This window comes from Alosa sapidissima, chromosome 8 (assembly GCF_018492685.1).
Source record: "Alosa sapidissima isolate fAloSap1 chromosome 8, fAloSap1.pri, whole genome shotgun sequence".
NCBI classification, from domain to species: domain Eukaryota; kingdom Metazoa; phylum Chordata; class Actinopteri; order Clupeiformes; family Clupeidae; genus Alosa; species Alosa sapidissima.
The window spans coordinates 1406652-1430620 of record NC_055964.1 but is presented as its reverse complement, the minus strand read 5'-3'; the positions used below and the strand labels follow the sequence as shown (position 1 = coordinate 1430620).

Sequence of the window (23969 nt, the reverse complement as noted above, 5' to 3'; positions counted from 1 at the left end):
AACATCAGGAAGGCTATTCCAAAGCTGGGGAGCATAGACAGAGAAAGCTCTGTCACCTTTGGATTTAAGAGAGGCAGAAAGAACACAAAGAAGACACTGGGAAGATGATCGAAGAGGTCTAGGAGGACAGTAAGGAATTAAAAGATCACATAAATACTGAGGTGCTAAACCATGTAAAGCTTTGAAAACAAACAGAAGAATTTTAAAATTAATTCTTTGTTCCACAGGAAGCCAGTGCAGTTTAGCCAACACAGGTGAAATGTGGTCACGTTTCTTAGATCCAGTCAGTAATCTGGCTGCAGCATTTTGGACCAGCTGGAGTCTGTTTAGAGTAGATTTAGTTACACCTACATACAGTGAGTTGCAATAATCAAGCCTAGAGGAAATAAAGGCATGTATAAGGATTTCTAAATCACTGTAGGAGAGAGAAGACTTGAGCTTTGCTATTGTCCTAAGTTGGTAAAAACTTCCCTTGACAACGCTGTTGACTTGCTTATTAAAAGTCAGAGAAGAGTCTAGGAAAACACCTAGGTTCTTGACCACACTGTGATGGTTAACAGACAGAGGGCCAAGAGACTTGCTTACATTGTTGACAGAATTTGGTGGTCCAAAAATGATTACTTCAGTTTTGCTGTCATTTAGCTGTAAAATGTTGTTAGCCATCCAATTCTTAATGTCATTAAGACAAAGAAAAAGGTTTGTCAATGAGCAGGAATTTTCAGGGGCCACCGGAATATAAAATTGGGTATCATCTGCGTAGCAGTGATAACGAATATTGAATTGATTGAAAATGGAGCCCAGGGGAAGCATGTATAAAGAAAATAATAGAGGCCCTAAAATAGAACCCTGGGGGACACCACACTTAATGGGAGCAGATGACGAAGAAGCATTGCCTAAATGCACTGAAAAAGATCTATCAGTTAAGTAAGATCTGAACCAATTTAATACAGTGCCTTGCAGACCAACTTCAACACCTAGGCGTTTTAAAAGGATCTTGTGGTCAATGGTGTCAAAAGCAGCACTAAGATCTAACAGGACCAATAGGGCACAAGAGCCAGAGTCAACAGAGAGCAATAGATCATTATGGACCTTAAGTAAGGCAGACTCTGTACTATGAAGTGGTCTAAAACCAGATTGAAACTTGTCAAGGATATTAGAGGTGTTTAAATAGGAAGAGACTTGTGACAGAACAACTTTTTCTAAGATCTTAGAGAGAAAGGGCAGTTTAGAAATGGGCCTATAATTTTTCAAATCAATGGGATCAAGGGAAGGTTTTTTCAGGAGAGGTTGCACAATAGCGTGTTTAAAGCCAGAGGGTACTACTCCATTAGCCAGGGAGCTATTAATGATGCTCAAGATAAAAGGGCAAATAGCCGCAAAAGCTTCTTTGAAAAGGTGAGATGGAAGAATATCAGAGTGGCAAGAAGAGGGCTTCATATGAGAGACCAAGTCTGACAACTGTGAGGAAGAGACTGGTTGGAATTGTTGGAGGCGGCAAACTACAGACTGATACAAAGCAGGATCAGAAATTGAGGGTGTGATATGAGACTTTATGTTGTCAATTTTGTCAATAAAGAAATTGAGAAACATCTCACAGGTTTCTGTTGTAGCAGGAAGAGAGGACATTGTAGTAGGAGGATTTATGATTTTATTAATTGTGTTAAACAACACTTTTGGTCTGTGAGCATTTTTGTGAATAAGCTCAGCATAGAAAGCTGCCTTTGCTGCTTTGACAGTGATTTGATAAGCCTTAAGAGAATCTCTAAATATATCATAGGAGACCTGTAGTTTATCTTTTTTCCATTTTCGCTCTGCTTTCCTACAAGCCTTTCTGAGCGAACAGGTAGTGGAATTTAGCCAAGGAGTAGTTGACCTATTGGATTTACACCGCTTTTGTTTTAAAGGAGCTACAGAATCAAGAGTGGCAAGGCAAGATGTATTAAAAAGAGTAAGTAGATCCTCAGTGTCGGTGCAGGTGGAAAGAGAATCTAAGACAGCAGGTGAAAGAGAGAGCATAAAAGTATTAGTGAACTGTGAGGCTGTGGTGGATTTAATAGCTCTGACAAGGGAGTAGGATGAGGGGGGTGGAGGGGGGGGACAAAACAGTGAAGATTCAAATAAAATCATAAAATGGTCAGACACACCAGTATCAACTATTTTAACATTGGAAACTGAGAAACCAGAGGACAACACTAGGTCTAGTGTGTGACCCTTCTGATGTGTTGGGGCCATAACTGACTGCACAAGCTTAAAAGAGTCCACAAGGCCTAAAAACTCATTGACCAAAGGTTTAGATGGGCAGCATATGTGGATGTTAAAGTCCCCCAAGATTAATAACTTATCAGCACAAGAGGCCATAAAAGATAGAAGTTCAGCAAATTCTTGAATGAAATTACAATTAATTTTTGGTGGACGGTAGACTAAGGCACAAAGTACAGATGCATTGATCTTAAACATTTGTAGTTCAAAAGTAGAAAACAGATCAGTTGGTACAATTCTACATTTAAAACTGTTCTTAAACACTGTAATTAGACCACCACCACGACCAGAGACCCTAGGTGAGTTTAAAAAACTACAGTGAGCAGGGCAAAGGTCACCAAGTGCAATGATGTCATCACCAGAGAGCCAAGACTCGGTGATAAACAGAAAGTCTAGATGGTGGGACGTAAAACGGTCATTCAGAATAAATGCTTTGTTGGAAACAGAGCGAGCATTTAAGACAGCAAACTTAACCAAAGAAGAGTCCTGTTGACGTTCTTGGAAGGGGCCGCAGTTAGAGAGATTTACCCGGCAGAGATTAGCCTCTCCACCAGAGCCCGCACAGGTGGAATCAGTGGCAGCAGTGACGGGAGCAGTAGCAACAGCAGCAGCAGTAGCACAGGCATAGTCCGTATGGTGATGAGGTGTTGATGGAAGACTTTCTTGCGGGGAGCAGAGTTGCCTACAGGAGTGGACCACACAGGAGAGACACACCGGGACTGCAGAGTCGGGATAGCATCCTCCGTTGCTTGATGATAGATGGTAAAGGAGCGACACGACCCTCTGTGCATGTAGCGCTTCCTCCGAAGGATCCCCGTAGCCTGGCAAAGGTGGAGCACAGCTTCATCGATAGAAGTGCTGGCATTTGAGGAGGCAAGTTGTTGGAGCTGCTCAGCGGTGTAGAGAAATCCCTTGTAGGCTAGTACAAATGTCCAAGAGACAGACACTGTAGGTCTTGTATGTGGAGGCGCAGCAGCTAAGGCAACACAGCACAAAGCCTCAATCTCCCTGGAAGGTCTAGTCAACCGACTAACCTAGCAGCTGGTCAACAAACTCAGCGTCAAATCCACCGACAGGATGGGATGGAGAGGGAGAGAGATACCGTGTAGCCAAAGTCCCAAAAACAGCCTCAAGCTCAACAGCAGACAGTGGAACACAGCGCAACCAGCGCAACGATTGCCCAGTCAGGTGTTAGTCCTCCAAAAAACAAAACCCACGATGGGGTAAAATTCAAGAAGCGTGTGACAAACTTTGTCAGAAAAAATAAATAAAATTAAATTGCGAAAAATTGAAAAACTCAAACAAAAACAAGCCAGACGGAGCGGCGTCAGTCTCGCCAGTCCCCGTAACCTAGCAACCTAGGTGGAGTCATTCAAATCCTAGGCCCTGCTAAGCATTACAAACAACCTGAAATGGGAAGAAAACACCACCTCCATTATTAAGAGGGCTCACAGTGGAATTTTTGCCTAAGGTAGTTATCCAAACTGAACGTTTCCAGCTCTGTTCGGTCCAGGTTTTACAGAGCCACTGTGGAAAGCCTGTTGACATCCATTACAGTATGGTTTGCCTCAGCATCTGCCCAGGCAAAGAACAGACTGCAGCGAATTGTGCGCACAGCAGAGAAGCTGACTGGACAGAGGCAGCTTTCAATCAGTGACTTGTATGAGGCCAGAGTCAGGAAGAGGACAGTCAAAATTGCTGCTGATCAGTCCCATCCAGCAAGTGGCATTTTTAGGCTGCTTCTCTCAGGAAGGAGGTACAGTGCGATGAGGAATAGGACCTCATACCACCTCAATAAGTATTAACCCGTTTACTGCCAACGGTGCATATATGCGCCCCCAATGAGTGTGTTGTGGAATGCCAAGGGTGCATATGTGCGCCCAAGGAGCATCATCATTGCCGCGATAACATGTAGCCAATTAAAACATCGTTACTGTGCTGTTGCTATGTTGATATGATAGTAAACATGTTCGGTAACACTTATTTGAAGGGGTCTACACAAGGGTGACATGTAACCGTCATAAGAATGTCATGACACATGTCATGCACATTAATGACATAGTATTGATGTTTATGACTGTTGTCATTAAGTGTCATTCGGTTTTTGGAATGTCAAGTTGACATTGTTTGGGTGTCATCATTATAACAACTTGACATTAGGCAAGATGACATTATTTGAGGGTGTATCTGTCATGACAACTTGACATTAGCCAAGAAAATGTAAACCGTTGTCATGACAACGTGACATTAGCCAAGAAAGAAATGCAAAATTGACATATAACTGTGTTTGGCCTGATTTATCTTCTAGGTTTGTGAAGTGATGAACCTGAACAATTGGCTGTCATGACACCATTATAAATTAGATATAGGCTACTCAACATATTGAAGGTGCATTGCAGTCAGATGTAACCCACTCGAAAATAGCCTACTAATAGGATTACATTATTCTAGTTTAATATCTAATTTCTTACTTTTAGTTATGTTTTCCCTGCACACCGTATTTGTCCAGTAGGTGGCAGTGGTGGCGCTGCATAGAGGGGAAACTGCTACACTGATTCTTAGAGAAGAAGACAGAAATCGCAAACAGCAGAAGGACAGCAGAACGATAGTGAGCTGAAGCCATATTTAGATTTTCCACACTGAGAAGAAAAGTTAAAAATAACATTGAAGAGCTAGTTAAAAGGGGTTTTCCCACCAAACCTACTTCTAAGGAAGGAATAACAGCAAAGGGTCGAAATTACGACAAGGAGTTTACTGTACTTACTTGTATGAGTTTTCTCTGGTGAGTGTTTTACACGTGTTCATCATTTATGTTAGTAGCAGACATGGCATGATAGATGTGTTTAATGAGTTAAGCACGTAAAAGTTTTATTTTGCTGTAACTCTATGGAAGCATATGGGTAGCTTTCTTCAAATGAGAATGCAATCTGCAATATGCAATTCAAAAAGACATTACATTATGCAATTGCCAATGCCTCAAAACGATGGCAAAATGTTTTGCCCAAAATAATCCAAAATGTTTTCAGGCTGGCATTGACAGTTTTGCCAAATATGTTTTTAAAATGCAATCCTACATTGCACTTTAAATATTAAATTGCAAAACGAATTGACAGTTAAATGATGAAACTGAATATTGAAAATTGAAATGCAAAATTAATTGCCATTTGAATTTTGAGACTGAAGTACCATGGCAAAATGGAATGCAATTCAATCCATGTTTATTCTATTTTTTAACCAAAATTATTGGAATTGATTTTAGGATTTCATTGTCACTTTGCAGATTAAAATACAATTTGTTGGAAATTATTTCAAATTGCAATATTAAATTGCATAATGTAATGTCTTTTTGAATTGCATATTGCAGAATGCATTCTCATTTGAATAAAGCTACCCATATGCTTCCATATAACTCAGCTGTTTAATGCATTGTGTGGAAATGTATTGATGGTACTGCATAAGCTAAAAACCAATCGGAGTTGAACATGAGTTTAATGATTTGAAGTGCTAATTCATGCTATGTTGAAGCCATGTTACAACGTGATATGCTAGTGCTGAAGTTTCATGTAGGCTTTGTAGTGAATGTATAGATTAAAAATAAGAATAAGCTACTACAGTTCATGAATATGAGTTATATTTCCAGATCTGCTAAAATGTATCGAGAGAGTAATTGAATTGAATTGTTGCCCTGCTATGCAGGTTGTTGCTATGCAGAGTGTTCCATTGGACAAATTTGCCACTGGACACGGGAGGCAGAAGAGCAGAGGGCGCGAATGATCATCTTGCCTGCAACATGAACTGCTTCTACTCAATATTTCTTCATTTCATCGTAGCCTACTTATTATTTTGGGGTTATTTTATCAAAGCTCTGAGGTCATTTTACTTTATATTTTTCTCAACTTGTGTGAAAAGGTTGAAAACTAAGAGAAATACTGATTTTCACAACTAAAAGGACAGAAAAGAGAAACAAGGTCATACTGTTTGATATTTGATGTTTAATAAATGCCGGCTATATGTTCTGGGTAAACTATTTTGGTACTTTCATTTGTCTACTCCTCTTGTGAAAAGTTCCTTAGCAAGGCAGCGCTTCACTCTACATTAAAATAAGTGCCCCTTACACAGACAAATATGACGTCTCAGGGGGAATCGAACCCCTCAGTCCCTCAAAACACACCTTAAAATGATTGAATGGTACTACTGGTTAGGAATCCGTCATCGTAATGGTGTGTTGGGTAGACTCGTGCATGATTTGAAAAAGCTGCAGAAATGATGGTAATGAAATGGTGCTTAAAGACTAGTATGTGAATAGTTCAATGCATGTTCCACATGCACAGTTAGGTTAGCTGGCATGGTAACATGTCCATGTATTATGGTTTTGCAAAATGCATTGCTGAAATAAACTCTTAAGTCATGACTGAGTATGGTATTTGTTGTCATTATACAGTAGTTGAAATTAGACTCAATGTTCCAGAAATGTAAAATGTACAGAAATATGACCTACATGATAGTGTAATGGCACTTAATGACATGTTCAGGAAACATCTCAGATGGTTCACTGTACTTTAGGTCAAAGGTAAGTATTCATGACACTGTCAGGAAACTATTTTGGTGTGTAATAGTTCTTTGTGACAGCTTAATGACAAGTCAAAACTGTACCACTGTAGTTGAGGTCAAGAAAAGTATTCATGACCAATTTATAATGGCATCATGACAGCCAATTGTTCAGGCCCATCACTTCACAAACCTAGAAGATAAGTCAGGCCAAACACAGTTATATGAACTTGTTCATGTAATAATTAAACAATTATGTCAAGTTGTCATGACAATTCATGACACTGTCAGGAAACTATTTTGATGTGTAATAGTTCTTTGTGACAGCTTAATGACAAGTCAAAACTGTACCACTGTAGTTGAGGTCAAGGAAAGTATTCATGACACAATTATAATGGTGTCATGACAGTCAATTGTTCAGGCCCTTCACTTTACAAAACTAGAAGATAAGACAGGCCAAACAGTTATATGTCAAGTTGTCATGACAATATCATGCCAAACACCTTGCATTTCTTTCTTGGCTATGTCAAGTCGTCATGACAATATTGTAAACAGGTTATATTTTCTTGGCTAATGTCAAATTGTCATGACAAAGACCCATCAAATAATGTCATATTGGCTAATGTCAAGTTGTCATGATGACACCCAAAACAATGTCAACTTGACATTCCAAAAACCGAATGACACATTATGACAACAGTCATAAACATCAATAATGTGTCATTAATGTACATGACATGTGTCAAGTCATTCTTATGACGGTTACATGTCACCCTTATGTAGACCCCTTCAAATAAAGTGTTACCACATGTTCTAGACAGATCACGATTGGTTAATATTTCACAAATATGCTAATTGCGTCATTCACAAACTTCAAGAAACAAATTAGCATCAGCTAAATATCAAGCACACACCTTGCTCAAGGGTACTTCAGCCGTTCCTACTGGTCAGGGTTCGAACCGGCAACCCTCCGTTTAGTTCGAAGCACTAACCAGTAGGCCACGGCTGCCCCTCAATTAGCAAAAATAACTTATCATTCATATTTATTGTTCAATATTACTACAGGGGTGTTTATGTTTAGTCATTCTAAACCTTTCTGGACCTGAATTTAATTGCAAAGGAACAGCATAAATAATGACATGCATGGTACTACATGATTAACATGTCACTGTTTGTTAGACTACCTGATTTATCTGAATTAAAACCGCCTACCGTTTGTCACGTTGTATGTTATAAGTTTGCTACTCAATCATTTTGTAATGATGTAATGAGATGTGTGCATATTTAGAGTATGTAATAATATATTATTAATTGATTAAATTAAATCTTCCTATGAATATTATCTATTGTGTGTGTTTTTGAGGTGATAATTCATTAGTACATATTACAAATTGTATTGTGCAACTGCTGATGTTATGACCACAATGACATACACAATGTTTTTTGGAGCCCTAAATAGAGGCAGTGGTGTAACATCCTTTGTTATTTGACTGTAGCTATCAAAAAGTAGTGTAAAACCAGAAAACAGGTACTTTATACACAGTTTGACAATATCCAGCAGATTTTTGGGGGATTTAGAATGTTGTTCTGGCAGTGAGGGGGTGCAGTATTCTAGAATTCCGTGGCAGTTAAAGAGTTAAGGGGCAGCCGTGGCCTACTGGTTAGCGCTTCGGACTTGTAACTGGAGGGTTGCCGGTTCGAACCCTGACCAGTAGGCAAAGCTGAAGTGCCCTTGAGCAAGGCACCTAACCCCTCACTGCTCTCCGAGCTCCGCTGTTGTTGCAGGCAGCTCACTGCGCCGGGATTGGGGTGTGCTTCACCTCACTGTGTGTTCACTGCGTGCTGAGTTTGTTTCACTAATTCACGGATTGGGATAAATGCAGAGACCAAATTTCCCTGACGGGATCAAAAGAGTATATACTTATACTTAATAGATTTTTCCCAAGAGCCATTTCCATAGCTGATCCACTGCTCCCCACCCTATTTTATTGGACTTTTTATTACTGTTATTTATTAACTGTTTTAAGCATACTTGTGCAGCTATGCGCATACTGCTGTCTGTCGAGTTTCTGTATTGCTGAATTGCCATGGCAAATTCCTGTGTGTCTGTTGATGCATTTGGCGAATAAAGTTATTCTGATTCTGATTCACCGGAATGTGAACATAGTACCAAGTATGTATAAACTTACAAAAGGGCTGTGTCTCATTTGATGTTGTTATTTGTAAAAATCACAGCATGTAAATAGGAAAATGTTGGAATTCTTTTTTCACTATTGGGAGGTGTAGGCTAACGAAGTCGGCCACTTTGAAGCGCTTGTGCTAAGCTAGGCTAGAGGTGGGAGTAACTAGACGCACAGAGATGAGAAGGGTATGCATCCATCGACCTATCAAACTCTGGGGAATACCGTGAATAAGCTAAAGTCCCAAAAAGTCAGCGTGTCCCTTTGAGGCACTGAACCCTCGAAAGAGAAAGCACTTAGGCGATGGGTGGCTCAGAAAACGTCCCGTTCAACAGGAAGAAACTCAGAATATAAAGGGATACATCTGTTTGAGGACAGCTGGTTAGAGATAGAAAGGGGGGATATACAGCATATACCAGCGGTTCTCAAATGGGGGTACGTGAGATTTTAAAATATACATATATTTAATAAGTAGAATCCATGCAAAAATACTTTAAAAACAATTATTTAATAAATATTTCAGGAAAATATAAGTTCATAAAATGAATTTTATATTTCAGTAGGCTATTCAATTTCATTGTTTCATTGATGGTTCGACCCAACCTGTCACATGCCACCATCACCTGTCAATCACTCAGTCAGACAGGTTATGTCAGTCATAATTAATAAATTAGTCACTGATGGCACAGTGCTCTGTTTTAAGTCTTTTTTTCTCAAGTAAAAATGCTTTGCGCTGGTTAGGGGGTACTTGGCTGAAAAAATATTTCACAGGGGGTACATCACTGAAAAAAGGTTGAGAACCACAATCAAGTGGCTAACAATTAAGAAAGTGCCCAGATTAATAATATAAGATAAGAATTATGCTATGGAATTATGTCAATGATGGCATGTGTACTGCAGGCAAACTGCAGGCAAATATCTGCTATGTACTCACTATTTGGCAACCCATCTTATTAGATTCAGTATTCCAACAGAACACCTTTATTACCTGCTCTTTTGGTGGCTGTAGAAAAAAATGGCCTCCTTGGTGATGAGTTTGTTCGTTCTCCTCATCTCCAGCAGTACTTTGGTCATCCAGTCCTCCACTCGCCCCTCTGCTGGCACAGCCTGCCTCAATGTCATCACCTCTCCTTCTGCTGACACCAATGCCTTCGCCATAGTTTCTCCATTGCTCCCCACATCAAATTGTAGAGATGCAATGTTGTCATACATCTGTGTGTTTGGGTGTGTGATGGAAAAACAGACGAAGTTCCACTTTTCAATCTCAAAACATTTTCACATATTTTGACCCCACAGTAAAGGCAAGTTTGCACACGCATAACATCTTAAGTATGACTGATAAATAGATATACTTTATAGCCACACAACAATGTTGATGGTAATTGTTGTTACAAAAAGAGGTAGCTCACTCCTGTAAGGGAGAAAATGAAATAAACAAATATAAACATTTTCAATTTGGTAGTGTTCCATTCTCCATTCTGAGTCTTGAGTCTGATGGCTCAGTGTACAAATGGACAGCGAAAATAGCGTGTTTTTCTGACCGCTGAAAGCGACAGAAAATTCTTGCTATTTTGCATGGAACTTACTAAGCTTTCACTTCATTACGTAAACAGCGCTCCCCACCACCAATAATCACCCTCAAAAACTATTTGCGGTGCCCTTAGCTGAACAGTATAATTTAACCACAAGTGCAGCTGAATGGAGTTAACTGATGGCAACATTAAAAAGAATCAAAAGTTTAGCGATCATACATGATAATAAGATGTCAACAAGCAGCAAAATAATGTAGAGCAGTTCTTTCCGCTCTTTTTTTTTTTTTTTTTAAACTACTCAAAATACCAAATCTTCCGGACTATAAATTGCACTTTTTTCATAGTTTGGCTGGTCCTGTGACTTACGGTCAGGTGCGACTTATATATGAAAAAATCTATAATTGAACATGTTTTTAAATGTTAATTCATATTAACTGACATGAATCCTACATGAAATTCCTGACGGTTCCTGATTGCAAAACTTTTGTTTTCCTTTCCTGTCGATAGCGGTTGATGTACTGTAGAAGCACCTAGGCCTAGCATAATTTGACTTCAGCGGTGACAAAGCCTGCTGAGAGAGAGAGAGAGGCACCCGCAAAGTGGTTCTGCGCGGGGCAGTGTGTCTCTGCACGGGGCTACGTTCAATTGAAGTCAGAGTTGGTCCGTCCAGTCAATAGTCCCACATTCAGGCCGCTCCATTATTAAATTAAGGTTATCAGACAGCGCTGTAAAATGTGTGCGGGAATTTCTCACATTATGATGGCTAGAGTTGCGGGACTTAATAAATTATACGCAATACCCGCAATCCCGCGCTGAAATTTAGGCCCTGGTTTTAAATGCATCTTTTTTTCTCTCGCTCTCTCTGAGGTGGCCTGCCAAGCATTTGCTCTGCTGCCAGCTTGTGCCTATATATCATCCAAAATGCTTGATTGCATTGCATTCTCCACATTTTTAGCAACATTTTCATGTACCACATCAGCATTTTTTTTGTTAAGTGAATCTTTTGTAAATTGCTTTACAATTAGCGTCGGGCCCTCGTTGGCAGCCTTCTTTATCGCCTGGCTCGCCTCAGCTGGCAGCTATTCACGCCTTCCTCTGCATGTTCTTTTAAAACGTGCATCTTTTTCTCTCTCGTTCTGGGAGTTGGCCTCCCGAAAATTTACTCTGCTGCTGGCTTGTGCCTCCATGTTGCCAAAATGCTTGATTGCACTGCATTCTCCACATTTTTAGCTAAATTTTCATGTACCATATCAGCATTTTTGTTCAGTGAATCTTTTGTAAATTGCTTTACAATTACCGTCGGGCCCTACAGTGGGCCAACTATTATCGCCTGGCTAGCTTCGGTCACACACTTTTAAAACCGCATCTTTTTCTCTCTCTCGTGAGCATTTAATCTGCTGCCAGCTTGTGACTCCACACCGCTCAAAATGCTTGATTGCATTATATTCTCCACATTTTAGCTAAATTTTGGTGTACCACATCAGCATTTTCTTTCAGTGAGTCTTTTGTAGCCTAAATTGCTGTACAATTACCTTCCGGCCCTCCTCTTGGCTGCCTTTACTCCTTCATCTTCATTAACATTATTTATTTTTTTATTTATTTGGCCTGTACGTGCCCAGTTACATAGTCTCTGTCTGTTTTTGGTTTTGGATTTTGTGAAATACATTTCTAAATAATAAATGCAACTTATAGTTCGGTGCGACTTATATATGTTTTTTTCCTGTTCATGACACATTTTTTGACTGATGCGACTTATACTCCGGAGCGACTTACAGTCCGGAAAATATGGTATTTACTGCACGTAGGCTATGACAGACTTAATACCCAAGTTGAGCAGATTGGGAAGTGGATGACACTGAAAGTGAAAGTACAACATTAGAAAGTCAAACAAAAGTTAACATTGCTTTTTATACAGTACCATGAAGACAAAACTGGTGCTCTGAATACTGATTCTGTTGTCTCTGAAAGATTCCATAATTGACGCATCTGACCGCAATTTGGATTACACCTGCTTTTCTTCTCCCATGTTTTACGCAATTCTCTTACTTTCCACTCAACCTTCCCATAAATGCATATGCATAACTAAGAAAAGCGCATTTCCATTCTGTGTTCCAGTTGCAGGCGAAATACGCTTTCATCCACATGTTGTCTCTTTTCTGGTTGCTAGGTTACTATTGTTTTTGTTATTATATAATTGTATGTAATGTTTATGTTTTGATTAGTTTTTTGTAAGTACTCTGTAAGTTTGATTCAGTCACTTTGCATGTTCTTATTATGACCACCGAGCAGCAAAGCGGCAGTCATATAGGTTTAGTCAGAGTTTTTTCTTCCGTTTTTTTTTTGCGTGTAATTTTCCATCAAGGATTCCCGGGACACTGAAAGACCGGTGTGCACGAAACTTGGTGGGCATGCAGCCCCACAAGGATAGCATGGTACCATTGTTTTTCGTTTTGATCCATCGCCCCCCAGACTTCAGACTTTGCTGAATTACTGAAGCTAAGCAGGCTTAGTTAGTACTTGGATAAGAGACCTCATCAGTGCCTGCAATTAGGGGTCGACCAATTATCGGCCTGGCCGATTATTAGGGCTGATATTTAGCATTTTTATAATAATCGGTATCGGTCATTTTTTCCACCGATAAGCCGATATTGAAATGGATAAAGAATGAAACGCGCTACTTTGTCTGTAAAGCGTCTCTCACTCCCTGCATTTGCTACTGTGTGGTCAAGAGCATTGTCCCGCCCACTACACCGTCTTGTTAGTTAGCACGAATGCAGCCAATCAGGATCGAAGACTGAACACAGAGAAAGTTTAGGATTCTCACTGAGGCTGTAGGCTGTAGACTGGGCTTCAGCTGTACGGAGCTATTTTTTGAAGGTAAGGAAGGTAGCCTACATTGCTGAAGTTGCAATGAATCACAACCATCACTGAAGTTACAAAAACACCACTTTGTAAGCTATTGTCTCTTTGATCCGAATCAATAAGTAAAGCACCCACTTCCTTCATTTAGCGAATTCCCGATTCATGCACGTTAGTGGTATGCTGTTTACTAGTCTACAAACTCGAGTTCTCTGCCTCCGCCTCGTCCGTTAATTGTGAATAACGGGATACCTCGGCGGACACAGGGCTGCCAACTCTCACGCATTGGCCGTGAGACACACACATTTGATTAGTTTCACATGCTCACACGCCACACCCCCGATTTCTCACGCTGAAGTGTCAACCCCGATCGGTCAAATGCCTGATAGATGAGTTTATCTATAGCCTAGATCCACCTGTTGAGCCACTGATCGACTAGTTATGCTTTCAGAGATGGTGAGAGGGTTCAAGAGCACCTGTCTGTGGAATTTTCTACATTTTCTCTCATTTGCGATGCTATACTTCACAAGCCATCCATTTCCCCCGGCATTTTCCCAGCTTCAGGTATGCTTTGAGTATTTATTGAGTATTTTTCACGCTGAAGTGTCAACCTGGTAGGTCAAATACCTGGCAGATGAGGTTCAACTAAACTAAACTTATACATATCATACATCACGTGAACGAGCGGAATCTAAGCTTTCCAATGATATTAGCGCTGTTGCTGTGATAAATGATACGTGAGAAAATTGAACATTGGACATTGAACTGACAATTTAATCATATTTGCATTTTGCACACAGTGCACACCCATTACTCTCGGTTTAATATCTCACTAACCCTTCACACAACACATGGCAAATATCACAATAAACAGCAAACCTTACCGAATACGAGGATATAAAGCATGCCTCTGTGCAATAAGTGGTTCCTGAGTAATCCGGTTTTGAAATTGCATTTCTACATAGTCTCATTGGGGCGAAACTATAATGTATTCTAATGTAAACTACAGTATTTGTCAGTACATACATTTTTGTAAATTGCTCAGCCATAGATTATCCCACTATCATGGTTCTTATATTGCCAGGTTCCAGCCAATCCCACTTAGGTCTACACAGATAAATTAATATATTTCTATTGGCATGTTTCCTAGTGACATTAATGCAAAAATATGAAGAACATCAAATAATGAGACACAAATATTTTTTCTTCTTGATATAAAGCCTGACATAAGCCATATGCAAACATTCACATCATACGTTCCCAGATATGGATACATTCTGAAAAAGGAAGAGCATGTAGGCTATAGGCTAGATGGCCATTACGATGACCAACATCGTATCTTAAATTAACTAGCTGAATAACACAAGTGACCACTTCTGCATAATTTCATGGAGTGCTGAAATATACACACATTTTTGACCATTTCTGAACTGTGAAATGTAGCATATATGTTTTGTGGTTGTGCACTTATTGCAATATCACCATAACTATTCCACCTGTGTGTGCATATAATTCTGAAGTGCAAAATAGTTTAGGCTACAGCACAAATATTTCCATAAAAATAAGCAAGTCTGACCTCTGAAAGTGCACCTGATTGATGCATTTAAAAGTTAAAATATACAAACATTTCTTAAAATTCTTACAAAACACCCTTAGGACGATACAGCATCAGATGAACGCAGGTTCAGGCTGAGGTTTTTTTATTGTACGGTAATAATGCTGAATGAGCCAAACAAAAATGTCCTATGTAGCCTATATACGCAGCAAAACTTTGGTTGGCCCCCACCAAATCTCACTCCAAGGTTTTTTTAAAAGTTGGCAGCCCTGCAGACATAGTACAGACAAGTCCTAAATTATGCGATAGCGAACGTCAAAAAGTCAAATTGCTCCTTTTTGAAACGGACTGTCAGAAAACACTACATGCACTCAGGGCCAGTCGTAATTTAATCCGACCTGAACTAAATCGCGTCCTGAGCTGGCTATTAACGTGCCTTTTAGGCTCTCAAAAGTGTAGCTTATAGCATATGGACACAAATTGCATGCTTAAATAGCCTAAGAACTATTTTAAAACTGTTTTGTTAAACTATTCAACCGTAACACTTGCCATCACGCATGCACCTCTTTCTCTCCCTCTCCCTCTCTCGTGCACTCACACACACGATGGCAAAGCATCCTCTTTGTGACAGGTTCCTTAACAAGCACATAGCCCATTGTGTAGGTCTACTCTATGAAAATAATTGCTATCACGCAGCTCTTGGATTAACATGATAGGCCTACACAGGATATACACTTGCAAGTGATGCTTTTGAATGAAATTTTTGCAGCATATCGCCTTTACTATCTACCCCCCTTTTTGACAACGTACATATCAGTTATCGACCTCCTGTTTTGGTAATAATTGATATCGGTATCAGCCCTGAAAAAAACATATCGGTCGATCCCTACCTGCAATATTGTTTTTTGTCGCACAAGCCAAATACATATGTGTATACTACGACGGAGTATTAGGGCCACACAGAAAAAAATATTTTTACCATGACGAGATTAAACTCAACATGTCAACTTTAAAGTCGCCATGTCGACATTAAACTCGACATTTCGAGAATAAAGTTGAAATATCATGTCGACTTTAATTTCGACGTGTCGACATTAAACTCAACATTTTGAGAATAAAGTTAGTTTGGAGAGAGAACGACCGCTTGGGACGATTGAAAAGGAGGACGAATGAAACATTCCAGTTTTTTTCGAGTGCAACAATGATAGACATAGGCCTATAGCATGTGGACAAAACATAGAACATATTAACCTCCGTTGCTCAGCCAAATACTTTCCTGTTACAGTGGGCATCGTTTTCAAATGACCACTTCAGTCGCGCATTACGAGGCGTGAAGCTGCGTGAAGCTTTAGTACCACTTTCAGCCACTGTGCGTCGCTCTGCCACTGTACATCGCTCTGCCTGCCGCCCCTTCTGAAAAAGCAGGAGGCTACGATTTAATACTATCTAGCGAAGTTTTTAACAGGCTACGCAATAGAGGCTTAGACAACTATGACCCATGTTTTGGTTTCGTAAATTAATTTGCCCTACTTCTTGACTGCAATGTAGTCAATTGACTGCTTGACATGTCATTTTTTATTTTTCTGTACAATAAACCAATACATCTGCTTTATGCCACAGAATTACATTCATATTTGGCTGACTTCTGCAGACGCGCAAAAAAACACTGCCACTTCCCTCCCCATATTCCACTGATCACACATCAGACATCAGGGGTGCGTTTCCCAAAAGCTAACTACGCTTAACCCAGATTCGAACTCTTGGACAGGGGACTGATAACTGCTGCATAACAGCGGCTGTCATCAGCCGGCCTTAACGCACTGCGCCACAGAATTGACGGCGTGGGTGAATAGGCGATAAATAACAATAGAGTACACAACTGTTTCACCAGCACATTTAAATGACTTGACTAAAACCATAACTGGAGGTACACCTGTTATCTGAGCAGTCTGTATGTCCTCATTTTGCGAATGCGAGGACGATATGAGTCTGTTGCATTTCGTTAGATGTCCGAGTCACACATAATGTTTGAAAACCACTGACTCGTAATCACAATAATTTAACACACGACAGTTGGATACTTCATCATGTTCCCATGCCTACATTTTGGTGAGTAGCATACAGATCGTTAAAACAATATGGCTCCGTTTGGGACATCGAAAACTTATATTTTTCTATAACATCGAAAACTATAATTTTTAATAGGGTAGACTACCGTCGGAGATGCTGACTAGCAAAGGCCTCGGGATAACACATTATCTCCACTATCATCAGTCAATGCCCCCTTGATCAAAGTGGGGAATGAAAGAAAAAGTTTGATAACCACTGGCTTAACAAGTTACCTGCAGTCCAGAACACACAGAATATTGCAACAGAAAGTTGCCTTTACAATCAACTAGGCCTTCTATTTGTTCCAACAGCATTCAAACAAAGCCTTTATAAAAGTGAAAAAAAAAAAAAAATATTCCATAAGAAGTCAAATAAAATACTGTTACTGTAGTAACTGTATCCCAAGCTTCAGCTCCCCACGTCTGTGACAGGCAGACGTGACACCGCTAAATTCTCAGCTTGTTTATACCCCACAATGAACGCGTAAGACCGCGAGGCCCATCACTATGGGGTGCGGTAGCCTAGCCTACTCTCTGGGATTTAAGTCAAGCAATATAACCATACAAATGTTTCAAAATGAGTAATTTCGGCTTTGTCTGAACTGGCCATTGTAGGCTCAATGCAAATCAAACCAGCTAATAGGCTAACTGAAATAACACCCATGCCAATCTCTACGTATGGTGAAGGGTATGTGATGATGTGGGGCTATTTTAATTCCAAAGGCCAAAGTAACTTTATCAGGATGCACAGTATTCTGGATCCATGAAATAACTGGCCTTTAAAAATAAAAATCTGCCTGTCTCTATGGGAATTTAACATAGGGGTGCCAATACTTATGACCCCTGTATTTTAAGGAAGAACATTTATTTATTTATGATACATTATTCATTCATTAAGAAAATTGGTGTCCTTAAAGGTTAGATATTTCCTCATGTTTCACTTAAGGCATTAAGATCAATTTCCAAAAGATCATTTTATATTCCTCTTTTCAGTCAACTTTAGCATGGGTGCCAATACTTTTGGCCAGCACTGCATGTGACAATAAACTTCCTTGTATCCTTGTGTAACCGGATGAAGTGTGATAAGACTGACACCTAGGTAGGCTATCTATACCTACTCCCCTCCAACAGAGGGAGTCCGTTGTAGGCTAACCTCCTCTATTTGGTTTTCCACTCAGGTACTATAGGGCGTGGTTGGGACTAGGAAGTAGATAAGAAGCAGCGTGTAGAGTGGCTTAATTGTCAGTCTTAATTGTTTGGTTGGGCCAGTCAGCGTGCGTCAAGTGCGAGCTGGTAAAAGTTAATTTATACTGGAGTCAGAATCCTCGTTTTCGCGTCGAGCACGACTTGTTAAAAGTTGTACGAGAGCAGTTCATTCATACTGGTCTGCGCATAGCCGTTGTTCTCAGCGTCAAGCACAACTTGTTAAAAGTTGGACGAGAGTAGGCTAGTTCAGTCATACTGGTCGGCACATCGCCTTTGTTCTCAGCTGAAAGCAGAGACGTCGTGAGCTGGAGCAGCGAGAGTTTTTCCTTCACCACTGGCGAATTGCTGTAATGCTGTAAACAGGAATGGTAAGCATCTGTTTATGGACTGTTGCGTGCAACTTAAGAAGCCCGGTAACCAAGGCCGCACTTTAATAGAGCGGGGACCATTAGTGCAAAGTAGCAGTTCATTAATGTGGGATGTACTGTGCTGTTTGTTTGTGTTTTCCCTGCTTAAACATGTTGCACTATTGCTGTGGGTAAAAAAAAAAAAAATAGATTCTATATATGTATTATGTGTGATATGTTGTAAGTGGGACATTATACCATGTGAACACTATTTTGTAACCCAGGGAAGGACAATACAAATAGAAAGAAACCTGTGCAGTTGGTTGTATGCTACGTGTGCTTATGGTATGCTTGTGATTTGTTGCAGACATCGAGTGCTCCTAGGTGTAATTGCCGCTTTCCCCATCGTAATTTTAAGAATTGTACTGTACCTCCAAGACTCATTGTACATTGTGTATATTGGTTTTGTTTGTTTCTTTTATTCTTTTTTTTAAAGGGATGGTTGTTATTTTGAATGGTTTTACCAAAACAGTATTTTAACATCGCACAACACTTGTCCGCAGTCAGCCTCCAACATAGATGTGGTGTGGCTTCACATGTATTACCCAGTGATGAGCTTGCATGCTTATACAGAGTTCTCCTATTGTGGTTGCAGTGCTAACTGAGATTGAGGTGTCCGATACATTGTGTTTTGTGTGGTAGTGAGGCCGTGCTGTTGGTCATTTGTGTGCCCTCGGGCTGTATTGGTTGCCAACCGTCAATATTTTAACCAAACCATTAGCAATAATAAATTGAGATTATTTTTGTATACCAGTCTCTTTTTCTCTCTTTGAATCCTTTAAGATACCTGGGGAAGGGAACTAGGCAATGCTATGGGACTAGTTTCATTATGTTACACTTGTATTCTTGTAACATGTTGTCCAGGCTATCTGAAACAAGGGGTTGCCTCTCATCTACAACAATTGGTTACCTTGGGCTGCTACAGTCGTCAGTGCACTGTGCACAGTAGGCCTATGCTACTCTTTGTGGTTGATCAACTAAAAATAAAAGATGTATTTGGTGATGATGTTATTGTAGGCCTAGTAGACCTAAATTCTGAGAAATTAAATGGTACGAGAAACGATCTACATAGCGCACCAGACCGCGATGTCTTCAAGGGTTGAATGAAGGGAGTTTGCAAAAATTAGTGTATTTTTCAAGTCAATAAACATTCTTAATTTTCGAATGTCTTTGTCAGGGAACATCTGACTTTTAAAAACCATAGGCCTGGTAGTCACTCAGACAAGGAGTTATAAGATAAAGGCAATACCATTTGTGTCACCTAATGCAGTTCAGTGAATTAGCAAGACACCATCAGAAGGCAACAATCATAAAGCACAGTGCGCGCGTGCGCGCGCTCTCTCCCCTGCGCATAAAGCTGTCTGTTATAAGACGTTCTATGAGGTACCAGTGTTTAGCTGTGTCACAAAACAATAAGCTTTGTCAGACTACTTTTAAAATTATATTCAGGGCTATATACATTCGGGGCTGAAGACCCGACAAAGCCTTGCGTTAATTCTTCAGGTGGGAAGTGTCAGGAATTTTCATACAAGAGACGCTCTCATTGGTGGTTAGTATATGGAGTAGGGAATTGACAGCAACATATCCAATCACATTATGAGAGATGCTGAATTTAACATAAACTGCAATGTTTGATTTTAAATTAATGTAAATTTAGCCGGGACTGTAAGCTGGCATACGTGGGTGCTCGATGTTTTCAGTGGGTGCCCGAGAGACGGAGCACCCACGGTATTGGCGCCTATGACAAATGTATCTTGTGGTTGCATGAATCACAAACAAACATGCAATGTGAACGTCTGGGATTGGGGAGAGCACTAAATGCTCTTCTGAATAAGCACGAAGTCAAGCCTTTAAATGAAAAACACTCTTTAATAATCAAAAAAATAAACGCTAATGAAGTAAACTTGTGACCATCAAAAATCGTTTATCGCCTGTAACTCCGTGATAACAGGACATAACAGGAAGGCATTTGGCTGAGCAACGGAGGTTAATATGCTCTACAGTGGGCAGTGCTTAGACTTGGCCAGCTTCACTCGCGGTCCGCGCGTGGGATCACGCGGTATCACGCGGCTCTAATTTGTATTTTTCCAGTGAGACGCTGCAACAACCCAAACAACCGGTAGATGGCTCAAGTGAGCAGGGTGTCTCGTAAAAATAAATGGAGCCTGGAAAATCCTACACAGACTTTCACTACAGACTTTAGCAGACTGGTTTAGAAATAATTTAATAGCCAGAAATATGCCTGCCCTGCCCTAATAAAGAAATATTTGGTTAACTGCGAGTGAATCCCGTTTGCAGCCGTAGAAGAAACGCAGGACAAATTAAACATTCTGGTTTTCTCCGAGTGCAACGATGATAGACAGACATCATTTGGACAAAATATAGAGCATATTAACCTCCTTTGCTCAGCCAAATACCTTACGTCCTGTTATCACGGAGTTACAGGCGATAAACGATTTTTGAAGTTTACTTCATTAGCGTTTTTTTTTTTTTTTTTTTTATTATTAAAGACTTATTTTCATTTAAATGTTTGACTTCGTGCTTATTCAGTAGAGCATTTAGTGTTCTCCCCAATCCCAGACGTTCACATTGCATGTTTGTTTGTAATGGATGCAACCGCGAGATGGGCTATGCGTTTGATGGCAATGAGTTGTTAACAGACATGAACCAAGACATATAGCCCAGCAGCAATCTAGGGACTGTTCGTTATTTATTGAAGGGGACACCCGAGGAATTTTGAGTGCTTCAGTCAAAAGTTGCATGACCCTCTCTTGCCTGCTAGAAATTGTTCAATGACCCTCCGACAGAATTGTTAAAAAAGACATGACCCTCCCCTGCCAATTGCTGTCTTCCGCCCGCGCCACAGTCACACACTGTGATAACGTTCTTAAATCAATCTTTCCCGTGAGCTTGCATGCTACCAGTCCTTCCTTTTCAAATGTGTGATTATTTGTGAAATGTTTGCACAATTTCACAAATAATCATATGTGATTAATAATATGTCAAATAATCCCTGTGCACGGGGACCGAAACAATGCATGCCAACTTTTTCCGTGTTTATCACGTATTTTAACTTTCCCCCGCTGTCTTGCCGTTTTAATGTTTTCCCGTAGAATATCCCATATTTTAATACTCTCATAACAGCCCTTCCATCGGGCCTACCATAACTTACCAACTCTGTACTGTAGACCCTATCTGGCTATTTATATTTTCTGTGAAATAAGCAAATTTATTTTTTCAACTTTATGAAGCAGAATTAACGCATAGGCTACTTGGAACATAATACATTTGACAGAGGACAGATGTATGTTGCTAGTGACAAAATATTAACTTGCAGTGTTTTACGATGTCTTTGTCATGGGGAAGTGTTTTTCCCCATGCATTTATTCTAGGTTACTGTCAGTGACTGCCGTGAGAGAAGCGGGTTCTGTTTCGTTCATGTCAGTGATTGACGCGAGAGAAGCGGGGTCTGTGTTGTGTTGCGTTGCGTTAATTTATTTTCATTGGGCATGCCGTGCCGTGCACTGCAAAAACTGCTTATCTAACAAAATCTAACCAAGTGTTATTAATCTTATATCAAGATAAAAAAAACTAGTTGGTATTGTTTTCAGTATAAAGAGACTTACCTAGCGCTTTCTTGTGAAATCATTTGACTTAATTTAAAAAAAAATTGACTTATTTTAAGACAACTCATCTTGAAAACAAGCAAATTTGTCTGCCAGTGCGTTAAGCAAATTTGTCCTAAAAACAAGTAAATTTGTCTGCCAGTGCGTTGAGCAAATTTGTCTTGATAAGACTCCTTAAAATAAGTTAAAGTCTTCTTAAATTAAGTCAAAATGATCTTTTGAGAGGGCGCTAGGTAAGTCTTTTCATACTAAAAACAATACCAAATAGATTTTTTAATCTTAATATAAGATCAGTAACACTTGGTTAGAATTCATTTTTTGCAGTGTGCCGTCCACAGCTCTTCAGTTCTGACAAAGCCAAAATTACTCCTTTTGAAACAATGAGTGCAGGAAGCGCGTTTGTATGGTTATATTGCTTGACGGGGGGGGGGATCCCAAGCAGCTTTCAGCCATAAGGCTACTTTGAGAACATTTCAATTCACCCGACACTAATATTCAAAATATTGAAAACTATTTCGGCATAGCCTATAAAGCAGTTTAATTAAATGGAATGTTAGTTGTAAACAAACGAGCTACTTGGTGAGGCTTGGCCTCACAGATGCACTCGTGCCTTAGATGGCAGGAAAAATCTTCACGATAGGCCTATTAACTAACCACCCGATTCACGTTGGCTGGGGGGAAGGGGGGGCCATCATACATTTGTGCCCAGTTAATCCCTGCCCCCAACAAATCACACCTTCCCACCTCTGACAGCTTAAAAGAAGTCAAGAGGACTCCTTACTCACAGACCTATTCACAAACCTGCAGCATTCTGCCGTGTTTTGAAATCATGCAGCTACAGGAGCTTCCAATCGTGAGGAAGCAATTTTACATTGTAGGCATAACTAACATGCAATAACGCCACCAACAACAACCAAAACTAGGCTACTCATTGTCAACATGTAAATTAAATGTAACATTATTGTGAATCAAATTAAAATGTTCTATTTTGCAAACGTAGGCATAGTAACAGAATAATTTAATAATGTTACAAAGATGCTACATCAATCCGTATGTTTCATTAGGCTACTAGGCTATATGTTTTGCCTTGATTCATTTAGGCTAGGCCTTTTTATTCAGCCTAACTGGCGAATTTGTGGCATTTTACGTTGCGATGTTTTGAAATGCGTAGCCTATGCGCAACAGGAGCTTCCAATCGCGAGGGAACAATTTTGCATTCATAAAAGGGATGCAATAACGCCACCAACAACAACCAAAACTACTCATTGTTAACATGTAAATTAAATGTAACGTTTCATTGTGAATCAAATTAAAATGTTATCCTCTTTGCAAACGTAGCCTAGGCATATGGTGACAGATTCATTTAATAATGTTGCAAAGGTAGGCTACTGCATCAATCCATAGGCCTATGTTTCATTAGGCTACTAGGCTATTTGTTTTGCCTTACTCTTTATTCATTTAGGCTAGGCCTTTTTATTCAGTAATTAATCATCTTCCATCCTTCGCACTACTTGTGTAGCGCACGCATTCTCTGACCTGTCACCGGTCACTCATCATCGTAAAAGAGGTGTTTGGAATTCCAGCGTTACAAACGTCAGCCAATCAAGGTGGTCACTTCAGTCAAGCTCGTGCATGAGTAATGACGTAATCCATAGCAATGAAGACTCACTCCTAGTTTAGGAGTTGTCT

General features: G+C 40.0%; 2 protein-coding genes across 3 annotated transcripts in view; both read right to left on the bottom strand.

Moving 5' to 3' along the window:
- dnah10 (dynein axonemal heavy chain 10) overlaps positions 1-23969 on the bottom strand; it is a 313740-nt gene that overhangs the window by 133058 nt on the left and 156713 nt on the right. For both annotated transcript variants that reach the window (XM_042101375.1, XM_042101376.1), the window contains one exon: positions 9976-10199. In XM_042101375.1, coding sequence (XP_041957309.1) covers positions 9976-10199 — 224 coding nt within the window. The remainder of the gene's footprint in view (positions 1-9975; positions 10200-23969) is intronic.
- On the bottom strand, positions 973-3097 carry LOC121715569. Its single transcript, XM_042101430.1, has 2 exons — positions 1455-3097; positions 973-1374 (listed from the first exon to the last, which is right to left on the bottom strand). Exons 1-2 carry the CDS (start codon positions 2455-2457, stop codon positions 1343-1345), a joined length of 1035 nt encoding a protein of 344 aa, XP_041957364.1. The 5' UTR covers positions 2458-3097; the 3' UTR covers positions 973-1342.